This window comes from Taudactylus pleione, unplaced genomic scaffold, assembly GCF_031769625.1.
Source record: "Taudactylus pleione unplaced genomic scaffold, aTauple2 ptg001352l, whole genome shotgun sequence".
Lineage (NCBI taxonomy): Eukaryota > Metazoa > Chordata > Amphibia > Anura > Myobatrachidae > Taudactylus > Taudactylus pleione.
This window is the reverse complement of record NW_028285752.1, coordinates 1,184,560-1,205,463: the sequence shown is the minus strand read 5'-3', so window position 1 is coordinate 1,205,463 and position 20,904 is coordinate 1,184,560. Positions and strand designations below refer to the sequence as shown.

The 20,904-nt window shown below is 46.3% G+C and overlaps 1 protein-coding gene across 1 annotated transcript in view; it reads left to right on the top strand.

Annotated features, from left to right (window-relative positions):
* Positions 1-20,904, top strand: part of LOC148443017 (usherin-like) — a gene marked incomplete at its 5' end in the record, with an annotated part of 186,711 nt that overhangs the window by 44,213 nt on the left and 121,594 nt on the right. The window contains 2 exons of the mRNA XM_088463390.1: positions 161-319; positions 8,996-9,158. Coding sequence (XP_088319516.1) covers positions 161-319; positions 8,996-9,158 — 322 coding nt within the window. The remainder of the gene's footprint in view (positions 1-160; positions 320-8,995; positions 9,159-20,904) is intronic.

Here is a 20,904-nt window from a genome sequence, read left to right as displayed (position 1 = left end):
GTACCTTTATCACTCTTCCCTATCTCCTAACACTGCTTAGTTCCTATATGTAAAAGACAAAACCAGGTCGGTTTTCAATTTCACCCAGCTGTAACATTTTAGCATTTGTTTCTGAAAAATAACATTAAGATCACTTTTTTATTCGTTACCCCTTTACCAGGTGTGTATAATCCCGACATAGGCTTGGAGTTCAATATCTTGCTGAACACTGGCTGCACGGAAGCACAAGCTCGCCCAGCCGGGGAGAAACACTTCATCATTATGGAAGACCTGATGCCGGGGGCTCAGCTTTACATCCGATTACAGGCTTGTCAGAATGGTAAGACAGCAAGTTCCTGAAACCCATATGTTGGCATACGGTTGATGTATTGGGCAACATGTTGGAGTAGTGGTTAGCATTACTGCCTCACAGCACTTGGTTATGAGCTCAGGCCCTGATTCAGAGCCGGACGCTCGTTCAGAGCGCTAGCTCCGAATCGGGGCATTTTTTTAAAAAAAAACGGCCTCCTGGCCTCTCGCTAAGCTGTGGGTGACCACCCACTGTTTCTGCAAGTAGCCAGGTAATGGTCGCAACCATCGGGCTTGCGACGAGACCCTTGTGGTAGGGTCTCGTTCCCGCAAGCCCCAGTGAGCTTCCGGCTCTAATACAGCAGGAAGCTCACTACTGACATCACGAGTGATGTCAGTAGGGCCGCCCTCAAACGGCAGGCTTTCCTTCGGGAACGCCTCCGTTTGGCCAGCCACCCACCATCCCCACCTACAAAATGGGGCGAGCTGTCGATCAACATCGACAGCCGCCCCGTTTTGTTGCGAGCCCCGGAGCGAGTGATTTCTCGCTCGCTCTGGGGCTCGCGCATGCAGTGTGTGCGCACTGCCCAGCCATCGACCCGCTTGCGAGCGGGTCTGAATCAGGCCCTCAATTCCAGGTCATAGCCGATCGGTGTGGAGTTTGTATGTTTTCTCCGTGTTTTCATGGGTACTAGTAGGTTAATTGGCTACTGACAAAAATTACCCTGTGTGTGTCCATTGATAGGGAATATAGATATTAATTTCCCCTGGGGCAGGGTCATCAGAATATGTGTGCGCTGTATAAGTTACTGTGACTATATAATTATCAGGTGTTAGACGTTATACCTTTATAATGGGAGTGATATTTTAGCACAGACACATGTGGGATCAGTGCATTAAAGCTTACGGCGTTGTATCTGGATTTATGTACTAGATGGTGTTGGCAGGGTGCAGGTCACCCTTTCAGGATATTCCGTTGACTTTGTTGGATGTGAGCGCCGTGGATATCTCTAGCAATAACTCAACTGCTTATGTGCACAGGAGTAAGACTAGGGGCCTGAATTATTACGGATCGCAACTGCGAATGCAATAGTTATTACGCACGCAGTCTCACTGCGATAGTATGCTAATCCTCTGCAATCGCTATGAAGTCGCAGCACTACATAAGGACGCCCACCTATCCTTACACACTTCCGTAATGTATAGCAAGACTGAGAAACCATCGGTAACATGGAGTTCCATCACAGCCTCACACACACTTACACAAGCTCTGACCTTACTCAGGAATTACTAACCTCATCACACGCAGTGATTACACAAGACTGAGACACCATCAGTAACATGGAGTACCATCACAGCCTCGCACACACTTACACAGGCGCTGACCTTACTCAAGAATTACTAACCTCATCACACACAGTGATTACACAAGACTGAGACACCATCAGTAACATGGAGTACCATCACAGCCTCGCACACACTTACACAGGCACTGACCTTACTCAGGAATTACTAACCTCATCACACACAGTGATTACACAAGACTGAGACACCATCAGTAGTATGGAGTACCATCACAGCCTCACACACACTTACACAGGCTCTGACCTTACTCAGGAATTACTAACCTCATCACACGCAGTGACTACACAAGACTGAGAGACCATCAGTAACATAGAGTACCATCACAGCCTCACACACACTTACACAGGCTCTGACCTTACTCAGGAATTACTAACCTCATCATATGCAGTGATTACACAAGACTGAGACACCATCAGTAACATGGAGTACCATCACAGCCTCACACACACTTACACAGGCTCTGACCTTACTCAGAAATTACTAACCTCATCACACACAGTGATTACACAAGACTGAGAGACCATCAGTAACATGGAGTACCATCACAGCCTCACACACACTTACACAGGCTCTGACCTTACTCAGGAATTACTAACCACATCACACACAGTGATTACACAAGACTGAAAAACCATCAGTAACATGGAGTACCATCACATCCTCACACACTCTTACACAGCTCTGACCTTACTCAGGAATTACTAACCTCATCACACACAGTGATTACACAAAACTGTGAAACCATCAGTAACATGGAGTACCATCACAGCCTCACACACTCTTACACAGGCTCTGGCCATACTAAGGAAACACTAACCTCATCACACGCAGTGACTACACAAGACTGAGAAACCATCAGTAACATGGAGTACCATCACAGCCTCACACACACTTACACAGGCTCTGACCATACTCAGGAATTACTAACCTCATCACACGCAGTGATTACACAAGACTGAAAAACCATCAGTAACATGGAGTACCATCACATCCTCACACACTCTTACACAGCTCTGACCTTACTCAGGAATTACTAACCTCATCACACGCAGTGATTACACAAGACTGAGATACCATCAGTAACATGGAGTACCATCACATCCTCACACACACTTACACAGGCTCTGACCTTACTCAGGTATGACTAACCTCATCACACACAGTGATTACACAAGACTGAGAGACCATCAGTAACATGGAGTACCATCACAGCCTCACACACACTTACACAGGCTCTGACCTTACTCAGGTATGACTAACCTCATCACACGCAGTGACTACACAAGACTGAGAGACCATCAGTAACATAGAGTACCATCACAGCCTCACACACACTTACACAGGCTCTGACCTTACTCAGGAATTACTAACCTCATCATATGCAGTGATTACACAAGACTGAGACACCATCAGTAACATGGAGTACCATCACAGCCTCACACACACTTACACAGGCTCTGACCTTACTCAGAAATTACTAACCTCATCACACACAGTGATTACACAAGACTGAGAGACCATCAGTAACATGGAGTACCATCACAGCCTCACACACACTTACACAGGCTCTGACCTTACTCAGGAATTACTAACCACATCACACACAGTGATTACACAAGACTGAGATACCATCAGTAACATGGAGTACCATCACATCCTCACACACACTTACACAGGCTCTGACCTTACTCAGGAATTACTAACCTCATCACACACAGTGATTACACAAAACTGTGAAACCATCAGTAACATGGAGTACCATCACAGCCTCACACACTCTTACACAGGCTCTGGCCATACTAAGGAAACACTAACCTCATCACACGCAGTGACTACACAAGACTGAGAAACCATCAGTAACATGGAGTACCATCACAGCCTCACACACACTTACACAGGCTCTGACCATACTCAGGAATTACTAACCTCATCACACGCAGTGATTACACAAGACTGAAAAACCATCAGTAACATGGAGTACCATCACATCCTCACACACACTTACACAGGCTCTGACCTTACTCAGGAATTACTAACCTCATCACACACAGTGATTACACAAGACTGAGACACCATCAGTAACATGGAGTACCATCACAGCCTCACACACACTTACACAGGCTCTAACCTTACTCAGGAATTACTAACCTCATCAGACGCAGTGATTACACAAGACTGAGAAACCATCAGAAACATGGAGTACCATCACATCCTCACACGCACTTACACAGACTCTGACCTTACTCAGGAATTACTAACCTCATCACACACAGTGATTACACAAGACTGAGACACCATCAGTAGTATGGAGTACCATCACAGCCTCACACACACTTACACAGGCTCTGACCTTACTCAGGAATTACTAACCTCATCACCCGCAGTGATTACACAAAACTGTGAAACCATCAGTAACATGGAGTACCATCACATCCTCACACACACTTACACAGGCTCTGACCTTACTCAGGTATGACTAACCTCATCACACACAGTGATTACACAAGACTGAGAGACCATCAGTAACATGGAGTACCATCACAGCCTCACACACACTTACACAGGCTCTGACCTTACTCAGGAATTACTAACCTCATCACACGCAGTGACTACACAAGACTGAGAGACCATCAGTAACATAGAGTACCATCACAGCCTCACACACACTTACACAGGCTCTGACCTTACTCAGGAATTACTAACCTCATCATATGCAGTGATTACACAAGACTGAGACACCATCAGTAACATGGAGTACCATCACAGCCTCACACACACTTACACAGGCTCTGACCTTACTCAGAAATTACTAACCTCATCACACACAGTGATTACACAAGACTGAGAAACCATCAGTAACATGGAGTACCATCACATCCTCACACACACTTACACAGGCTCTGACCTTACTCAGGAATTACTAACCACATCACACACAGTGATTACACAAGACTGAGATACCATCAGTAACATGGAGTACCATCACATCCTCACACACACTTACACAGGCTCTGACCTTACTCAGGAATTACTAACCTCATCACACACAGTGATTACACAAAACTGTGAAACCATCAGTAACATGGAGTACCATCACAGCCTCACACACTCTTACACAGGCTCTGGCCATACTAAGGAAACACTAACCTCATCACACGCAGTGACTACACAAGACTGAGAAACCATCAGTAACATGGAGTACCATCACAGCCTCACACACACTTACACAGGCTCTGACCATACTCAGGAATTACTAACCTCATCACACGCAGTGATTACACAAGACTGAAAAACCATCAGTAACATGGAGTACCATCACATCCTCACACACACTTACACAGGCTCTGACCTTACTCAGGAATTACTAACCTCCTTACACACAGTGATTACACAAGACTGAGACACCATCAGTAACATGGAGTACCATCACAGCCTCACACACACTTACACAGGCTCTAACCTTACTCAGGAATTACTAACCTCATCAGACGCAGTGATTACACAAGACTGAGAAACCATCAGAAACATGGAGTACCATCACATCCTCACACGCACTTACACAGACTCTGACCTTACTCAGGAATTACTAACCTCATCACACACAGTGATTACACAAGACTGAGATACCATCAGTAACATGGAGTACCATCACAGCCTCACACACACTTACACAGGCTCTCACCTTATTCAGGAATTACTAACCTCATCACACGCAGTGATTACACAAGACAGAAACCATCAGTAACATGGAGAACCATCACAGCCTCACACACACTTACACAGGCTCTGACCTTACTCAGGAATTACTAACCTCATCAGACACAGTGATTACACAAGACTGAGAAACCATCAGTAACATGGAGTACCATCACATCCTCACACACACTTATACAGGCTCTGACCTTACACAGGAATTACTAACCTCATCACACGCAGTGATTACACAAGACAGAAACCATCAGTAACATGGAGTACCATCACAGCCTCACACACACTTACACAGGCTCTGACCTTACTCAGGAATTACTAACCTCATCAGACACAGTGATTACACAAGACTGAGAGACCATCAGTAACATGGAGTACCATCACAGCCTCGCACACACTTACACAGGCACTGACCTTACTCAGGAATTACTAACCTCATCACACGCAGTGATTACACAAGACTGAGACACCATCAGTAACATGGAGTACCATCACAGCCTCACACACACTTACACAGGCTCTGACCTTACTCAGGAATTACTAACCTCATCATACGCAGTGATTACACAAGACTGAGAAACCATCAGTAACATGGAGTACCATCACATCCTCACACACACTTACACAGGCTCTGACCTTACTCAGGAATTACTAACTTCATCACACACAGTGATTACACAAGACTGAGACACCATCATTAATATGGAGTACCATCACAGCCTCACACACACTTACACAGGCTCTGACCTTACTCAGGAATTACTAACCTCATCACACACAGTGACTACACAAGACTGAGACACCATCGGTAACATGGAGTACCATCACATCCTCACACACACTTACACAGGCTCTGACCTTACTCAGGAATTACTAACCTCATCACACGCAGTGATTACACAAGACTGAGATACCATCAGTAACATGGAGTACCATCACAGCCTCACACACACTTACACAGGCTCTGACCTTACTCAGGAATTACTAACCTCATCACACACAGTGATTACACAAGACTGAGAAACCATCAGTAACATGGAGTACCATCACATCCTCACACACACTTACACAGACTCTGACCTTACTCAGGAATTACTAACCTCATCACACACAGTGATTACACAAGACTGAGACACCATCAGTAACATGGAGTACCATCACAGCCTCACACACACACAGGCTCTGACCTTACTCAGGAATTACTAACCTCATCACACACAGTGATTACACAAGACTGAGAAACCATCAGTAACATGGAGTACCATCACATCCTCACACACACTTACACAGGCTCTGACCTTACTCAGGAATTACTAACCTCATCACACGCAGTGACTACACAAGACTGAGATACCATCAGTAACATGGAGTACCATCACATCCTCACACACACTTACACAGGCTCTGACCTTACTCAGGAATTCCTAACCTCATCACACACAGTGATTACACAAGACTGAGAGACCATCGGTAACAAGGAGTACCATCACAGCCTCACACACACTTACACAGCTCTGACCTTACTCAGGAATTACTAAGCTCATCACACACAGTGATTACACAAGACTGAGAGACCATCGGTAACAAGGAGTACCATCACAGCCTCACACACACTTACACAGGCTCTGACCTTACTCATGAATTACTAACCTCATCACACGCAGTGATTACACAAGACTGAGAAACCATCAGTAACATGGAGTACCATCACAGTCTCACACATACTTACACAGGCTCTGACCTTACTGAGGAATTACTAACCTCATCACACACAGTGACTACACAAGACTGAGACACCATCAGTAACATGGAGTACCATCACATCCTCACACACACTTACACAGGCTCTGACCTTACTCAGGAATTACTAACCTCATCACACACAGTGATTACACAAGACTGAGACACCATCAGTAACATGGAGTACCATCACAGCCTCACACACACACAGGCTCTGACCTTACTCAGGAATTACTAACCTCATCACACACAGTGACTACACAATACTGAGAAACCATCAGTAACATGGAGTACCATCACAGCCTCACACATACTTACACAGGCTCTGACCTTTCTCGGGAATTACTAACCTTATCGCATGTACTTAGGCTGCTTACGGCATCGTAGTGGATAATTTATGCTAGGGATGTGCAGGCTCGGATAGGTTCGAGTTTGCACGTGGAGTTCGGATTTTTCCCTCCAAAAAAACGGAACTCAGAACGAGGCAAAACGTCATCTTACATGGACGAACATCATCATTCCTGGACAAAAGACCAGGAATGATGATGTTCGTCCATGTAAGATGACGTTTTGCCTCGTTCTGAGTTCCGTTTTTTTGGAGGGAAAAATCCGAACTCCACGTGCAAACTCGAACCTATCCGAGCCTGCACATCCCTAATTTATGCACGCCCCTGCAACAGCGGCCAAACGCACTGACACGCCTGCATTTCGCCGACCACCCTCTCTCACCACCTCAAAATGGTACTTCCTGTCAATCACTCTGCGATGGGTCTGCGTAGTCACTGGCGATTGCAGTGGAGTATTCGCGCATGCATTTGCGATGCATGCGTATGTGCTGAACACAACAACAACAATCGGCCGATCGCATGTGTAATCGCAGTTGCGGTCCTTGCTGAATCAGGCCCTAGATTCAGTGGGATGAAACATTGAAAATTACTTCAAATTATGCTTTTGGGCGGATTTATCTAAGGGGGATAATCATTAAATGTGGGAAGGGGCTCACACCTAGAAGAGGAGTAGGGGGGTGGGCCTGTACTGTCAGTAATGGATATAACATTATAAATAAAAGGCTTTCTTGCCTACTCTACAAGAACAGCCAGGAGGATCCCGAAAATTGGGTGGCACAGGCGCCCGCCCAGAAGACTGACCACTACCCACGCAGAGCCACCCACTTGATGAGCGAAAGTGGGCAGTGTGAATGATCGATGACGATATTCGTGCTGATTGGTGTCATCATGGCCCCACCCACTGTTGCGACATTACGCCCACGACAATACTTGCATGCTTTCCCACGACACCTCCCCCCAAATGAGCCCCCCCTGGAGGAAATTGTATGTATGAGTATGCTGTAAGGACTTATTTTATTTTAAACCTTTTTTACTATTTAAGATTCCTGTATTTATGTGATTAGGATATTCCCAGCTAAGGAGAAGCCATTTTGGTTTTTTTAATTAAACTGTCTTCACTTGTATCATTTGGGCCCTTGTTATTGTATGAGGCCTGCGGGTCTCTTCCTTTCTTCCCAAGGACCAGCCGTCCTGAAACGATCTTCACCTCTTCTATGGAACCGAGCCCTGTGCTTGTTATAAGGTTCTCTGGTGGCCGTCTCTCACCCTTTACCACAGGACTGTATGAAAGATAAGCCATGAAGATTCCCAAAAATATCACCCGTCCCAGCACCTACAGACTGCCCGAGTCTTACCTGGCCCCACTCTCATTTCCATAGAGGGGCGACTGTTACCGTGAGATAACCTTATGGCCGTATTATGAAGTATTGCGCCCACTCACAACGGCGGTATATACACACTGCAGGCTAAATATATAGAGAATAACGTGTTCATGTTTATAATCTGTAAACCCATCAGTATTCCTTTCTATATTGTATTTATTACAGGCAACTGCGGTGTCGGCAGCGCCACATCTACAGTGACTGCGGAAGCTGCGCCAGAGGGACTGGACTCTCCGTTACTTTATGTATTTGGGCAAAAATCCATTAAGATTACTTGGAAAGCTCCAAAACAACCTAATGGGACCATAACTAGATACATCATTGACAGGTAAGTGTCAGAGTTATAATCCTTCATACTAATATAATGATCTGTGTGATGGGCACCCAGGTGTGTGCCCTCTGCTATAATGGGTGGAGGGATACCATATGTATGATGCACAGTACAATGAGACCCTTCATAGTAATATAATGATCTGTGTGACGGGCACCCAGGTGTGTGACCTCTGCTATAATGGGTGGGGGGGATACCATATGTATGATGCACAGTACAATGAGACCCTTCATAGTAATATAATGATCTGTGTGACGGGCAACCAGGTGTGTGGCCTCTGCTATAATGGGTGGGGGATACCATATGTATGATGCACAGTACAATGAGATCCTCCATAGTAATATAAGGATCTGTGTAACGGGTACCCAGGTGTGTGACCTCTGCTATAATGGGTGGAGGGATACCATATGTATGATGCACAGTACAATGAGACCCTTCATAGTAATATAATGATCTGTGTGACGGGCACCCAGGTGTGTGACCTCTGCTATAATGGGTGGGAGGATACCATATGTATGATGCACAGTACAATGAGACCCTTCATAGTAATATAATGATCTGTGTGACGGGCACCCAGGTGTGTGACCTCTGCTATAAAGGGTGGGGGGATACCATATGTATGATGCACAGTACAATGAGACCCTTCATAGTAATATAATGATCTGTGTGACGGGCACTCAGGTGTGTGACCTCTGCTATAATGGGTGGAGGGATACCATATGTATGATGCACAGTACAATGAGACCCTTCATAGTAATATAATGATCTGTGTGACAGGCACCCAGGTGTGTGACCTCTGCTATAATGGGTGGGGGGATACCATATGTATGATGCACAGTACGATGAGACCCTTCATAGTAATATAATGATCTGTGTGATGGGCACCCAGGTGTGTGCCCTCTGCTATAATGGGTGGGGGGATACCCTATGTTTGATGCACAGTACAATGAGACCCTTCATAGTAATATAATGATCCGGCTCCGTCGTGCGCATGCTCTGTGGGGACCATCAACCCGGTTATGAGCGCATCTGCGCTTACGACCGGGTCTGAATGAGACCCAATATCTCTGTCTCTTCCTGTCCTCTGTCTGATTGCCGTCCTGGACATGGTCCTTTGCATCCCACATTCCGGGTGTCCCCCAATATTTCTGCTTCCTAAACATCACCAGGATCAGGCTCTTTTTCACCCTCATCCAGGCAACACAGTACGTTTATTTCCGCCTCATATACAGTTACGCCCGGAGAGGTGTAACGCGGCTGTAATTGGGCCTTTTCATCAAGACGACGCTTATTAAATGACATATCGCCTTCCTTATAGAGGGCCTGATTCATTGGTGTGCACACTGTCAATGTAGAACGCAAATGGCCGACATTTTAAATCTGCACATGCGTCCGAGTTGCACCGTGCATGCACAATTGGACGCAGGGTCTGAGAATTTTAGTGGGTCTTCATGACAGGTAACAGGGGTGGTGAACTTTTACTCAGGGGGGTAAATTTACTAAGATTCGATTTGGTCCCGATTTTCCCTGTTTTTCAACTCGGATAGGATCGATCAAAAACGGCCATTTTTTTTCACTAAAAAAATTGGGAATTTACCAGGATCGTTTTGATTGATGGTGTATTTGGTCGATCCTGTCCGTTTTGATGTCCCGATTTAAACGGCTGAATGTCTCTCCCGAACAAGCAGGTTGCACATATCAGTGAAATATGTGCAGACTGTTTGTTCTTTTAATTTTATTTTTAGGGTTAATTTTAAAAAAAAAATTGACGTGAGGTCCCCCCCAAAAGGCTAACCACCCCCGGACTTGCCAGCCTGTCCTGGTACCTAAAATTACGGGGAACAAAACATGTAGGGTTCCACCGTAAATTAGGTACCAGCACCAGGCTGCAGGACCAGTCCTGGTTTTAATTATAGGGAGGAAAAAATTGCATAGGGGTCCCCCTATAATTAAAACCAGCACCGGACCCTTTCTAGCGGGGGGGGGGGCTGATGCCATAGCCAGGGGAGCCCTTTCACCAGGCCCCCCAGTTGCAGCATCAGTCCTGACCGCTAGTAAGCCCAGGCCAGAGATCCCTGGGGAGTTGGGGTCCCCCTCTCAAGGGCACCCCTGGCCTAGGCTGATAGCCTGGGGCTATCCCTGCCACCCTAGGGCGCTGGGTGGCAGGTTGACTGTGTATGTAGTGTGTAAAAAAAAAGATTTAACAACATTGTCTTTACAGTGGAACTACAGGTCCCAGCAAGCCTCCCCCGCATGCTGGTACTTGGAGAACCACAAGTAGCAGCATGCGGGGCATTAAGGGCCTGCTGGTACCTGTAGTTCACCTGTAACGAAATGTGTAAAAAAAAAACCCTACATTACCAGGAGTGGTCCCCTTGTCCAGTAGTCATTCAAGGTCTTCTTAAAACAAACAAACAAAAAAATCTCGATCCACGCAACAGGTAACAACCAGAATGGTTGATATCTCCCGAATGAAACACTCAGATGCGGCGTCTTCCTTTATAGAGCTGTATCTGAGCGTTCATTGGCTGAGAGAGGTGAGCCCCCACCTCTCTCAGCCAATGAACGGCTCCTCCATTGAAGTCAATGGAAAGCCGCAGGTTATTAAAGTTCATTCTGCGGTTCCCACCATTGACTTCAATGGAGGAGCCGTTCATTGGCTGAGAGAGGCGGGGGCTCACCTCTCTCAGCCAATGAACGCTCAGTTACGACTCTACAAAGGCTAGAGCCGCGTCCGAATGTCTCATTCGGGACATAACTACCATCCTTGTTGTTATGTGTGGCATGGATCGGGTAATGTATTTTTGTGTGTGTGTGTGTGTGTGTGTTAAAACTGTACTTTCGCGGTATGTGTTGTGCGTTTTTTTTACACATTTCTTTACAGGCGAACTACAGGTACCAACGGGCCCTTAATGCCCCGCATGCTGGTACTTGTGGTTCTCCAAGTACCAGCATGCGGTGGTGGCTTGCTGGGACCTGTAGCTCCACTGTAAAGACAATATTGTTAAATCTATTTTTTACACACTACATACACTGTCAACCCTACGGTGGTGGGGAAAGCCCCAGGCTATCAGCCTAGGCCAGGGGTGTCCTGGAGAGGGGGACCCCTATATTGGGGGGTCCATAGCTCCCCATGGATCCCTTGCCTGGGCTTACTAGCGGTCAGGACTGATGCTGTGACTGGGGTTGCCCGGTGAAAGGGCTCTCCTGGCTGTGGCATCAGCCCCCCGCTAGAAAGGATTCGTGCTGGTTTTAATTATGTGGGACCCCTACGCAATTTTTTTCCCCCTATAATTAAAACCAGGGCTGGCACCTAATTTACGATGAAACCCTACACGTTTTGTTCCCCATAATTTTAGGTACCAGGACAGGCTGGCAAGTCCGGGACTGGTTAGCCTTTTGGGTGATGCCCTCACTTAATTTTTTTTTCTTAAAAATGAACCCTTACAACACACGTTCCATTCAGAAACATACACAAATTACACTGATTTGTGTATGTTGAATGACAACTCGCAGCTCAGGAGGTGGTGCATTGAAAACTTCTATTGAGTCCCCGATATGAGTATAAAACGGGCGACTTTAGCAAAACGAATAAAGGTAAATTCCCGATTTGTATGAAATAAGTGAAAAGTATTTCCGAATTGAGCCGACGGTGATATCATTTCTATTGCTCAAAGCAGCCAAATTTGCGGCATTAAACCACCCGATTTCAACCTGACAAAATGAAGAAATCACCCGACTTTAATAATAGTAAATTTGCAATTCCGTCCTGCTAAACTTCAAATGCTGCATGAGGTGTCTCCAATCAAATCGGGACCAACACGGACCTTAGTAAATTTACCCCAAGGCCTCTGTTGCTAAAAGTTCCCAAAAAATTCTGGAAATTGCTGTCTCTGCGTGGTTTTCAGAACAAAGGGGCTGATTCAGCAAGGAACGCAGATGAGAATTCGTATGCACCTGGCCGATGTTTTCGCACTGCGCATGCGCGAACTAGCCAGTGTGAGCGGTTAAGGGTATGCAGGCTATACGCAGTGTGTGCGCAGACCCTTTCAATATTGATTGACAGGAAGAGCCGTTTAGGGGTGGTGTTGGGGGGTGGTTGTGCGAACGCACGCGTGCCTGTGCGTTGGGACGCTGTTATAGGGGTGTGCGTAATTAAGGCAGTGCGGCGGCGTATGCAGCCAGACGACTCGATGCACGCAGGAAGTGGCCAAAATCCTGCACCAGGTCAGGTCATCCTCTATTGTGCATCTGGGACCGATGGTTCTCGATGTTACCGATGTTTGCGCTGTCCTGCGTACTGATTGAGTGTTGAGTAAAGGGAGATGGGTGGCACTATGTATTGCTGGGTGTCTGCACCCTTGTGCTGTGGATGCCGTGCGTATGCGTTAATTAGCATAAACTTGCAGCGGCCGGTCCCTGTGATCTCTCACATGCGTCTCTCGCTGAATCAGACCCAAAGTTACTTAGTAAATAGGCCCCTCTCAGTCTTGCTGCTGTGGCAATATGTCATCATTCAGTAAATATACCAACATATGGATTACTATTAAATCCTTTATTCATAGTCCTCAATCATTTCCATGTTCTTGTAAAGTCTGCGAGTGGTTAACAGTTCCCCATTACCGACTTAATGTTAGTTATAGGAGATTATATTGTATCCTAAAAATGTCTGTGGAAAGTAAGCGCTAGAAAATATCAGCAGATGCTGTAGATTATCATTCGCCTGGATGGATTCATAAACCAAACAAATAATTACAGTCACTATTCCCCGGCATTTCTGTGAGCTAAAACCCTGAGAATATACTGCAAGAAGCCGCCCTCACTGAGAAATACTGTAAATTGAATTTGACAGCGTTTGATGTCATTTGATTATTCCAGTCACAGCCAAACAATGATATAAAGAGTAATATGGAACAGAATTGTGTTACTGCCGAACACACTCTAAAGCAATAAACTTTCCAGCAATGTGACACAATCACCTCCCAATCATAATTGTAGCCTGTTTGATACCTCTGAGTACAGCAGAAGGGCACTGACTGACACAGATACATTTTGTTTTTTATTTCAAGTGAAATGAGAATGGCGCACTGGGGCTCAGATACAATCGTTACATTCACCTACATACGCATGAATCACTTGGCAGATATTTCTCGGGAAGTTTAAATGTACTTAGACAACAACAATATTAAATCTGTCTCCGATAGCGGCATCAAAACCAGATCTCCTGGAGGGAAGGAAAATCCGGATGTATTACCAGTGTGTGTGTATAAATATAAATACATACTATATATATATATACACAGAACGAAGGTAGCACTCCAGGGACTTGGAACAAAATAACCACAGCAGAGCGTTGATATACCAACATTTCAGACACTTTCCTGCATCTTTTTTCTTGAATAAAGATACAGTAAAGCTCTGAAACGTTGGCATATCAGCGCTCTGCTGTGGTTATTTTGTTCCAAGTCCCTGGAGTGCTACCTTCGTTCTGTGTATATATATATATATATATATATAATATGTGTAAAATAGGGGTCAGTTTGGGCCACCAGGTTTTGCACCCGGGCACACAACCGTGCTTTTTACCTGAAGTATATATATAAGTCTGTTGCGCAAAGTTCATCTGTAGCTTTGGAATTTTTTTAGCCGGCCAGTTCCTTTAAGCGAGGATTAGTCGTTGATGTATGCAGCTCGCCTCCTTAGCCCGCCTCCTGAGTCGTTTCTCTAATAAAACAACATCAGGGAGCGCGCACCATCGGGAACCACATAACACAAATATTTATTCTACATCAATGAGATCACGCACATTGTAACGGACATAAGAAAGCATTATAACAAGGCTCCGGCAAACACCGCAATGCTGTAAGCCCATGTGCTCCGACTGAGCGTCAGGCCTAGAGGCGAGGTACGGCCCCTATCCTTCCTGCTGGCTGGAAACACAAGTGGCGTCACTCCAAATCCCAAACGCGTTTCGTCACACAATTGGACTTTGTCAGTGGGCGCTGTGACATGGCGTGATTTGTTGCAGTGAAGGTCCCAAGAGTGCCGCCCTCCTCCATTGTTTGCATATATATATATATATATGCTGCAAAATAAACAGAGGGAGCGCCTAATAGTGCATTATCTCCAAAACATTTATTTATATCCAGTACAAACAACCACAAGTCTTGAATCACGTACCTGACAATGCGGTCAGACCACCGCAAGTAAAAACAGCTTAAACAAATGAAACGAGTCTCCGGGAGCCAGTGAGTGGTAACCTCGGTAGTCTCATACCATGCGGAAAGTAACGCTAGGCCACGCCCCATATATATATATGATCAGACACAACCAGCACTCACACGTTTGTAGGAGATAAATGGCCCAGGTGCAGGAACCGGAAAGAGTAAATAAGTAGCAGATAAGGGAGGCACTCCGGGAGCATATATATATTCTTATACAGTACATATGAGTATATATTGCAAGTAGGAGTGGGAATGTGTCACCTGAAATATCACCAGTGTATTACATCATGCGATAGTATGCAGGGAGTAACATCAGTTATTTAGCAGCACTTTATCCTGGGGTGGTGCTTATGCTGCAGGAACCGAGTAATTCCGCACTCGGCAGAGTAATAGCTGCACACACATTGGGTGTTATAAATAACTGAGGGGCTTATTCAGCAGTGGATGGAATCGCAGAGTCGCACACAAGCAGCTTTGTAATTCCGTCCTGCTAAAATTCAAATGCTGCATGAGGTGTCTCCAATCAGCATCTGCGATCCCAGGGCCTGATCGCAACTGTCATTGCAATAGCGATTACGCACGCAGACTCATTACGATAGTATGCTAATCGAGTACGATCGCTATGCCGCCGCAGCACAACATAGGGACGCCCACTTTACCTTACACACATTCGTAATGTTTAGCACGATTGCGAAACCATCAGTAACATGGAGTACCATCACAGCCTCACGCGCACTTGCACAAGCTGTGACCTTACTCAGAAATTGCTAACTTCAGTACTCAGGCTGCGTACGGCATCACAGTGGCTAATTTATGCACTCCCCTTCAACGGCGTTCAAACATACTGGCACATCTGCGTTTCGCCGACCTCTTTCCCGTCATCAACCGCAAACTGCATTTCCTGTCAAGCACTCTGAGATGGGTCTGTGTAGTCACTGCGATCGCAGTCCTGATTGCAGTGGCCAGTTTGCTGAATCAGGCCCCCAGTGCTGCGACCACCGAATCGCAATGTTGTGCGCACCGGCCAGCTGAAATGGAAAGGCAATGGGAGGGAGAGGTCAGAGGCCGACTGGGAGATTTGGATGTCATAGGTATGGAAAGGAGGACAGACAGCTGTGGGACAGGTAGAGGGAGAGGAGTGGCGGAGGAGCTGGAGGTAGAACCACGGAAGGAGCGGTTTGGTAGGTAGGTGAACCTGGTGCACAGAATGTACAGGAGGAGAAGGCGGCCACCAGCTAGGGGTACATTTACTAAGATGGGAGTTCTATTAAGAAGTGATGTTGCCTATAGCAACCAATCAAATTCCAGGTATTATCTTCTAGAAGGTGCTAGATAAATGAGAAGTAGAATCTGATTGGTTGCTATGGGCAACATCACTTCTTAAATAGAACTCCCATCTTAGTAAATTTACCCCTAGCGCTTGTATATTGTATGAACGGCGCTGTCACATGTACAGGGCATTCATGGAAGCGTTACTCCAGGATATAACATCCTATAAATGTTTTACCGTATACATTGCGGTGTCCTTAGTGTAGTGCAATACTCCTGCCGGGCAGGAACAGTGCAGCGCACCTGGATTTCTGGCACATACATAGTGTGACTTGTTCATTAATACTTTTCATTATTCTTTTCTCTAACCGTCCGCTGTGGATTCTTTAGAAAACCTGCATGAATCGGCCCTTCCAGTTAATATCATTTTATAGTCAATAAGGTTCTAATAAAAAACGGTATAAAACTTCCCATAGACATAACTGGAAAGGTGTAATTCCATTTTGCAGCTGCGATTACGCAGTCAGTGGGCTCTGGGTATTAGGTAAAATGAGGAGAGTTACTGCGATCTCCTGTACTAATTATCATTATCTCCGCTGCTGCTCGTACTGAACACACGGCGACAATGGAGATCATTTATGAAGTGCACTCAGGGGGTCATTCAGACCCGCTCGCGAGCGCAGGATGCTCGCAAGCGGGTCGATGGTGCCGAATTGCGCATGCGCACGACGGAGGGAGCTCCGTCGTGCGCATGCGCGAGACCCGTATAACGACGGCCAAGCCGTCATTATGGGTCTCGCACTGAAGGGGGCATGCTGTCGATGGTGAGTGACAGCACGTCCCCTTTGGCGGGCGTGCCGGGGGCGTGGCTGCCAGATGGGGCGTTCCCATGGGAACGCCTACCGTCTGAGTCTGGCCCCACTGACATCACTAGTGATGATAGAGCCAAAATCACTCCAGGGCTTGTGGTCACCGAGACCCTACCGCAGGGTCTCGTCGCAAGCCCGATGGTCGCGATGGTCTTGACCATCGTGACCATCATCATGGACGCTCGCTATAGCTGTGGGTAGTAACCCACAGCTATGCGAGCGTCCATGAGGCCGCTCCAAGTTGAGGGAGGAGGGCCCTGATTCAGAGCGATTCATGTGTGATTTCAATCTGAGCATGCCCGGAAAACAAACGCACTTCTGCCCAGACAGACCGCCCACATTTCCCGTGTACCAAACCTTATGGCCAGAGAGGTCGATCGGGAGTGGAAGTGGCGGTCGCTTCTCACGTAGACAAGGTTCATGCGGCTCACACAGACCAGCCAGCAGCGGCGTATACGCCGGTTTCATGGTGTATATTTTGGACCTATCACAGGGCAGATGCAATTACTCACCGATAATGGTGACTTGTGGGAAAATAGGGTGTGTATTTACTAAAGCTTCTAAAACAGACAAGTGGTGATGATGCCAGGCCTGGCGACAGGGGGGTACAAAGGGTTCCCATGTCCCAGGCCCCGAGGTACAGAGGGGCCCCCTGGGGCCGCAGAAGCTAAATCCTAACGTGTCTATCGTTATCGTTCAGTCGTTCATTAAACTGTGCAGGGCCCACACTATACGATATATCGTCCCTCCCTCATCCCTGAACATGGTCAATCTGTGGTTATCGGCAGACTGACCGGCATGTTCGGGCGATGATTAATGTTGGAAACGACCAGCGGGAGCGCGCATCAATGGTCGTTTCCGACATTTTAGTGCCCGATTCATGCACGATTACTGAGCGATTGAAGGATAACGATATCGTCATCCTTCAATCGCTCATTAATATCGACTATTGGATGTGCGCCATTAGACTTCAGCCCTCATTCAGAGCCGCTCGTTAACAGCAGTACGCTCGTAGCGTTCCGATGTTGTGACACTGTGCATGCGTCGGTGTAACACTGCGCATGTGCGTACGGCAGATTGCGAGTTTTTTTTCATTCGTTCGGCAAATTGCGAACAGGAAGTGACATGTCAAATGTGATTGACAGAACAGGCCGTTTTTGGGCAGTGACGGGGGTGGAGATGGGAAAACGCAGGCGTGGCGAGGCGTTTTTGGGACGTACATAAATTAGCTCATGCGAACGTCCAATGTGTTCGTACCAACTCATACGTCACTGGCTGATCCTCTTTCCGTTCAAACTGCTCGCACAGCTTAGGGTCTGGATTACTCGACCACAATGGCGATGGCCTTGTCCTCTGGTCCGGGCCTCCACGATGTTTTATCGATTTATCACGGCTTGTCAGAAAAACAATCAACTTTGGATTGAAAACCAGCTTGTAATGTTTTTTTTTTTTTTTTTTCCCTTTTGTAATAGCACAAAACCGTACGCAGATGAAAATCTCGACTGCTAATTTCAGGATTACACAATCAATTAGCGTTTTTTGGTAGTAATGTATTTTACAATTTGGTTAGTATTTTTGCATTTTGTAACAATATTGTAATCATCTTTGTGTGTATTGTAACCTTTTGCCTTTTTTTGTTTTTTTTTAAAACATTTATTCCAAAGTGTTTTTTAAAGTAACAGTTTGTTTTAACCCTTGATTTTTTGCAAGTCCCAAACTCCGATTTCGTTTTTACCTTGTGGGCCAGAATTAACTATAAAACAATTGTCAATTAATGTCACAATACAGTTGAGAACAATTTGTAGGTTTTATTTTCCAAACACATTTTTAAACAAATCATGTGCATTGTCACGGACATTTTTGGGGTCCTTGTTACCCACTAATATTTGACACATATATTTGAATTAAATGATATTTTTTGCACAAAAACGAAAAAAATATTAAAAACAATTCACAAGAAAGGAGAGGGAAGTTTTGGCCAGAAAGGAATATGGGGCAAGCACAGAAGGAGTGTGGGCAAAGTAGCCAGTGCTGTCATCGTTTCTTTCCCCATTTGGCTGGGGTAGGGCGGGCGCCAGACCGGCTCCAGGATGTCCTCTGGCTGGCCTGTCCAGAGGCAGATGTTGTGGCCTCTGGACTAGGCACAGGGCTAGGCACATTTGGAGGAATGGCTGTTGTTGTGCCAGAGGTGGAGGATCCTGATGTTACGGCAGGAAGGGAGATCGGCTCCACCATGTGCTGGCGAACGAGCTGCTCCAGGGCATTGGCGATTCGGATGTTGGCCCTGGTATTTTCAGCCAGGGCCTGACCAATGGTCACGTTGGCCACCGCCTTTTGCTCCAGGGCCTCAGCCACCCGTAGCAGACTGGCGTCCATCCTCTGCAGAATCTCCGTATGGGAATCCGATTTAAAATTGAGTTCTGTGAGGAGTGCCACTTCCTTCGAGGGGGATTGCCCAGGACTGGCTTCTGCAGGGTCCTCAGCCGGATGTACTGGTTCCTCCCCTGCAGAGCCAGCAGAAATTCTGCGGCCAAGGCTCCCCTCTGGAGCAGACTCATCCGCCTGTGTCTCTGTGAGAAAAAAGAGAAAAGAGGAACATTACAATCTACATATTGTCACATTAACATTTCAGAGTTGGTTACATCACAACATTTACCTGGGACAACATGAGGAGCCGCAAAGTCTGGCATGTCCGTATCCATGTTGGACACGCCAAACACCTCCACATCCTGCACACACCCCTGTGCCAGCTCTTTCAAATCATTAAACTCCAATGACACAGGGGTGGGACCCCCACCTGTCCCCCTTGCATGCCTAGCCCTGTCAGCCATTTTTTGTTTCAGGCGATATTTGAAGTCTTGCCATCTGTGGGTGAAAAAGTAGCCATTATTCCTGCATTATTTCCTTTTTTGGGGGGGGGTCAAGTTTTTACTTACCGGCGTTTGACATCCCGGGCTAGACGGACATAATCACCCACCCTATTGACAGCACTGGCTATCTCCTCCCACATTCTCCACTTCTGGCTTACGCCCATATTCCTGTCTGCCTGTGGCAGGATGTCCACACACTTCTGAACCAAAACCTCCATCTCCTTTCTTGTGAATTGTGGCTGCCTTTTCTTTTTCCCTGCTTTGCCCGGAATACTGGGCCCAGCAGCCTCTTCCATGTCATCCTCCACACCTATTTTCCAAAAAAATGTGAAATTGTAGCGTGCAAACTTTCACTATATTCTGTCTCAAAATAATCCTTGTTTGGAAATGCCTGAAAAACTTACCGGCCGCCTCTTGGCCATTGTTTGGCTGGCCTGTAGCCATTTCTTATAGAAAAACAAGAAATACACCAGACCGTTTGTTTTTGGTCGTGACGTATTTATACATGCGT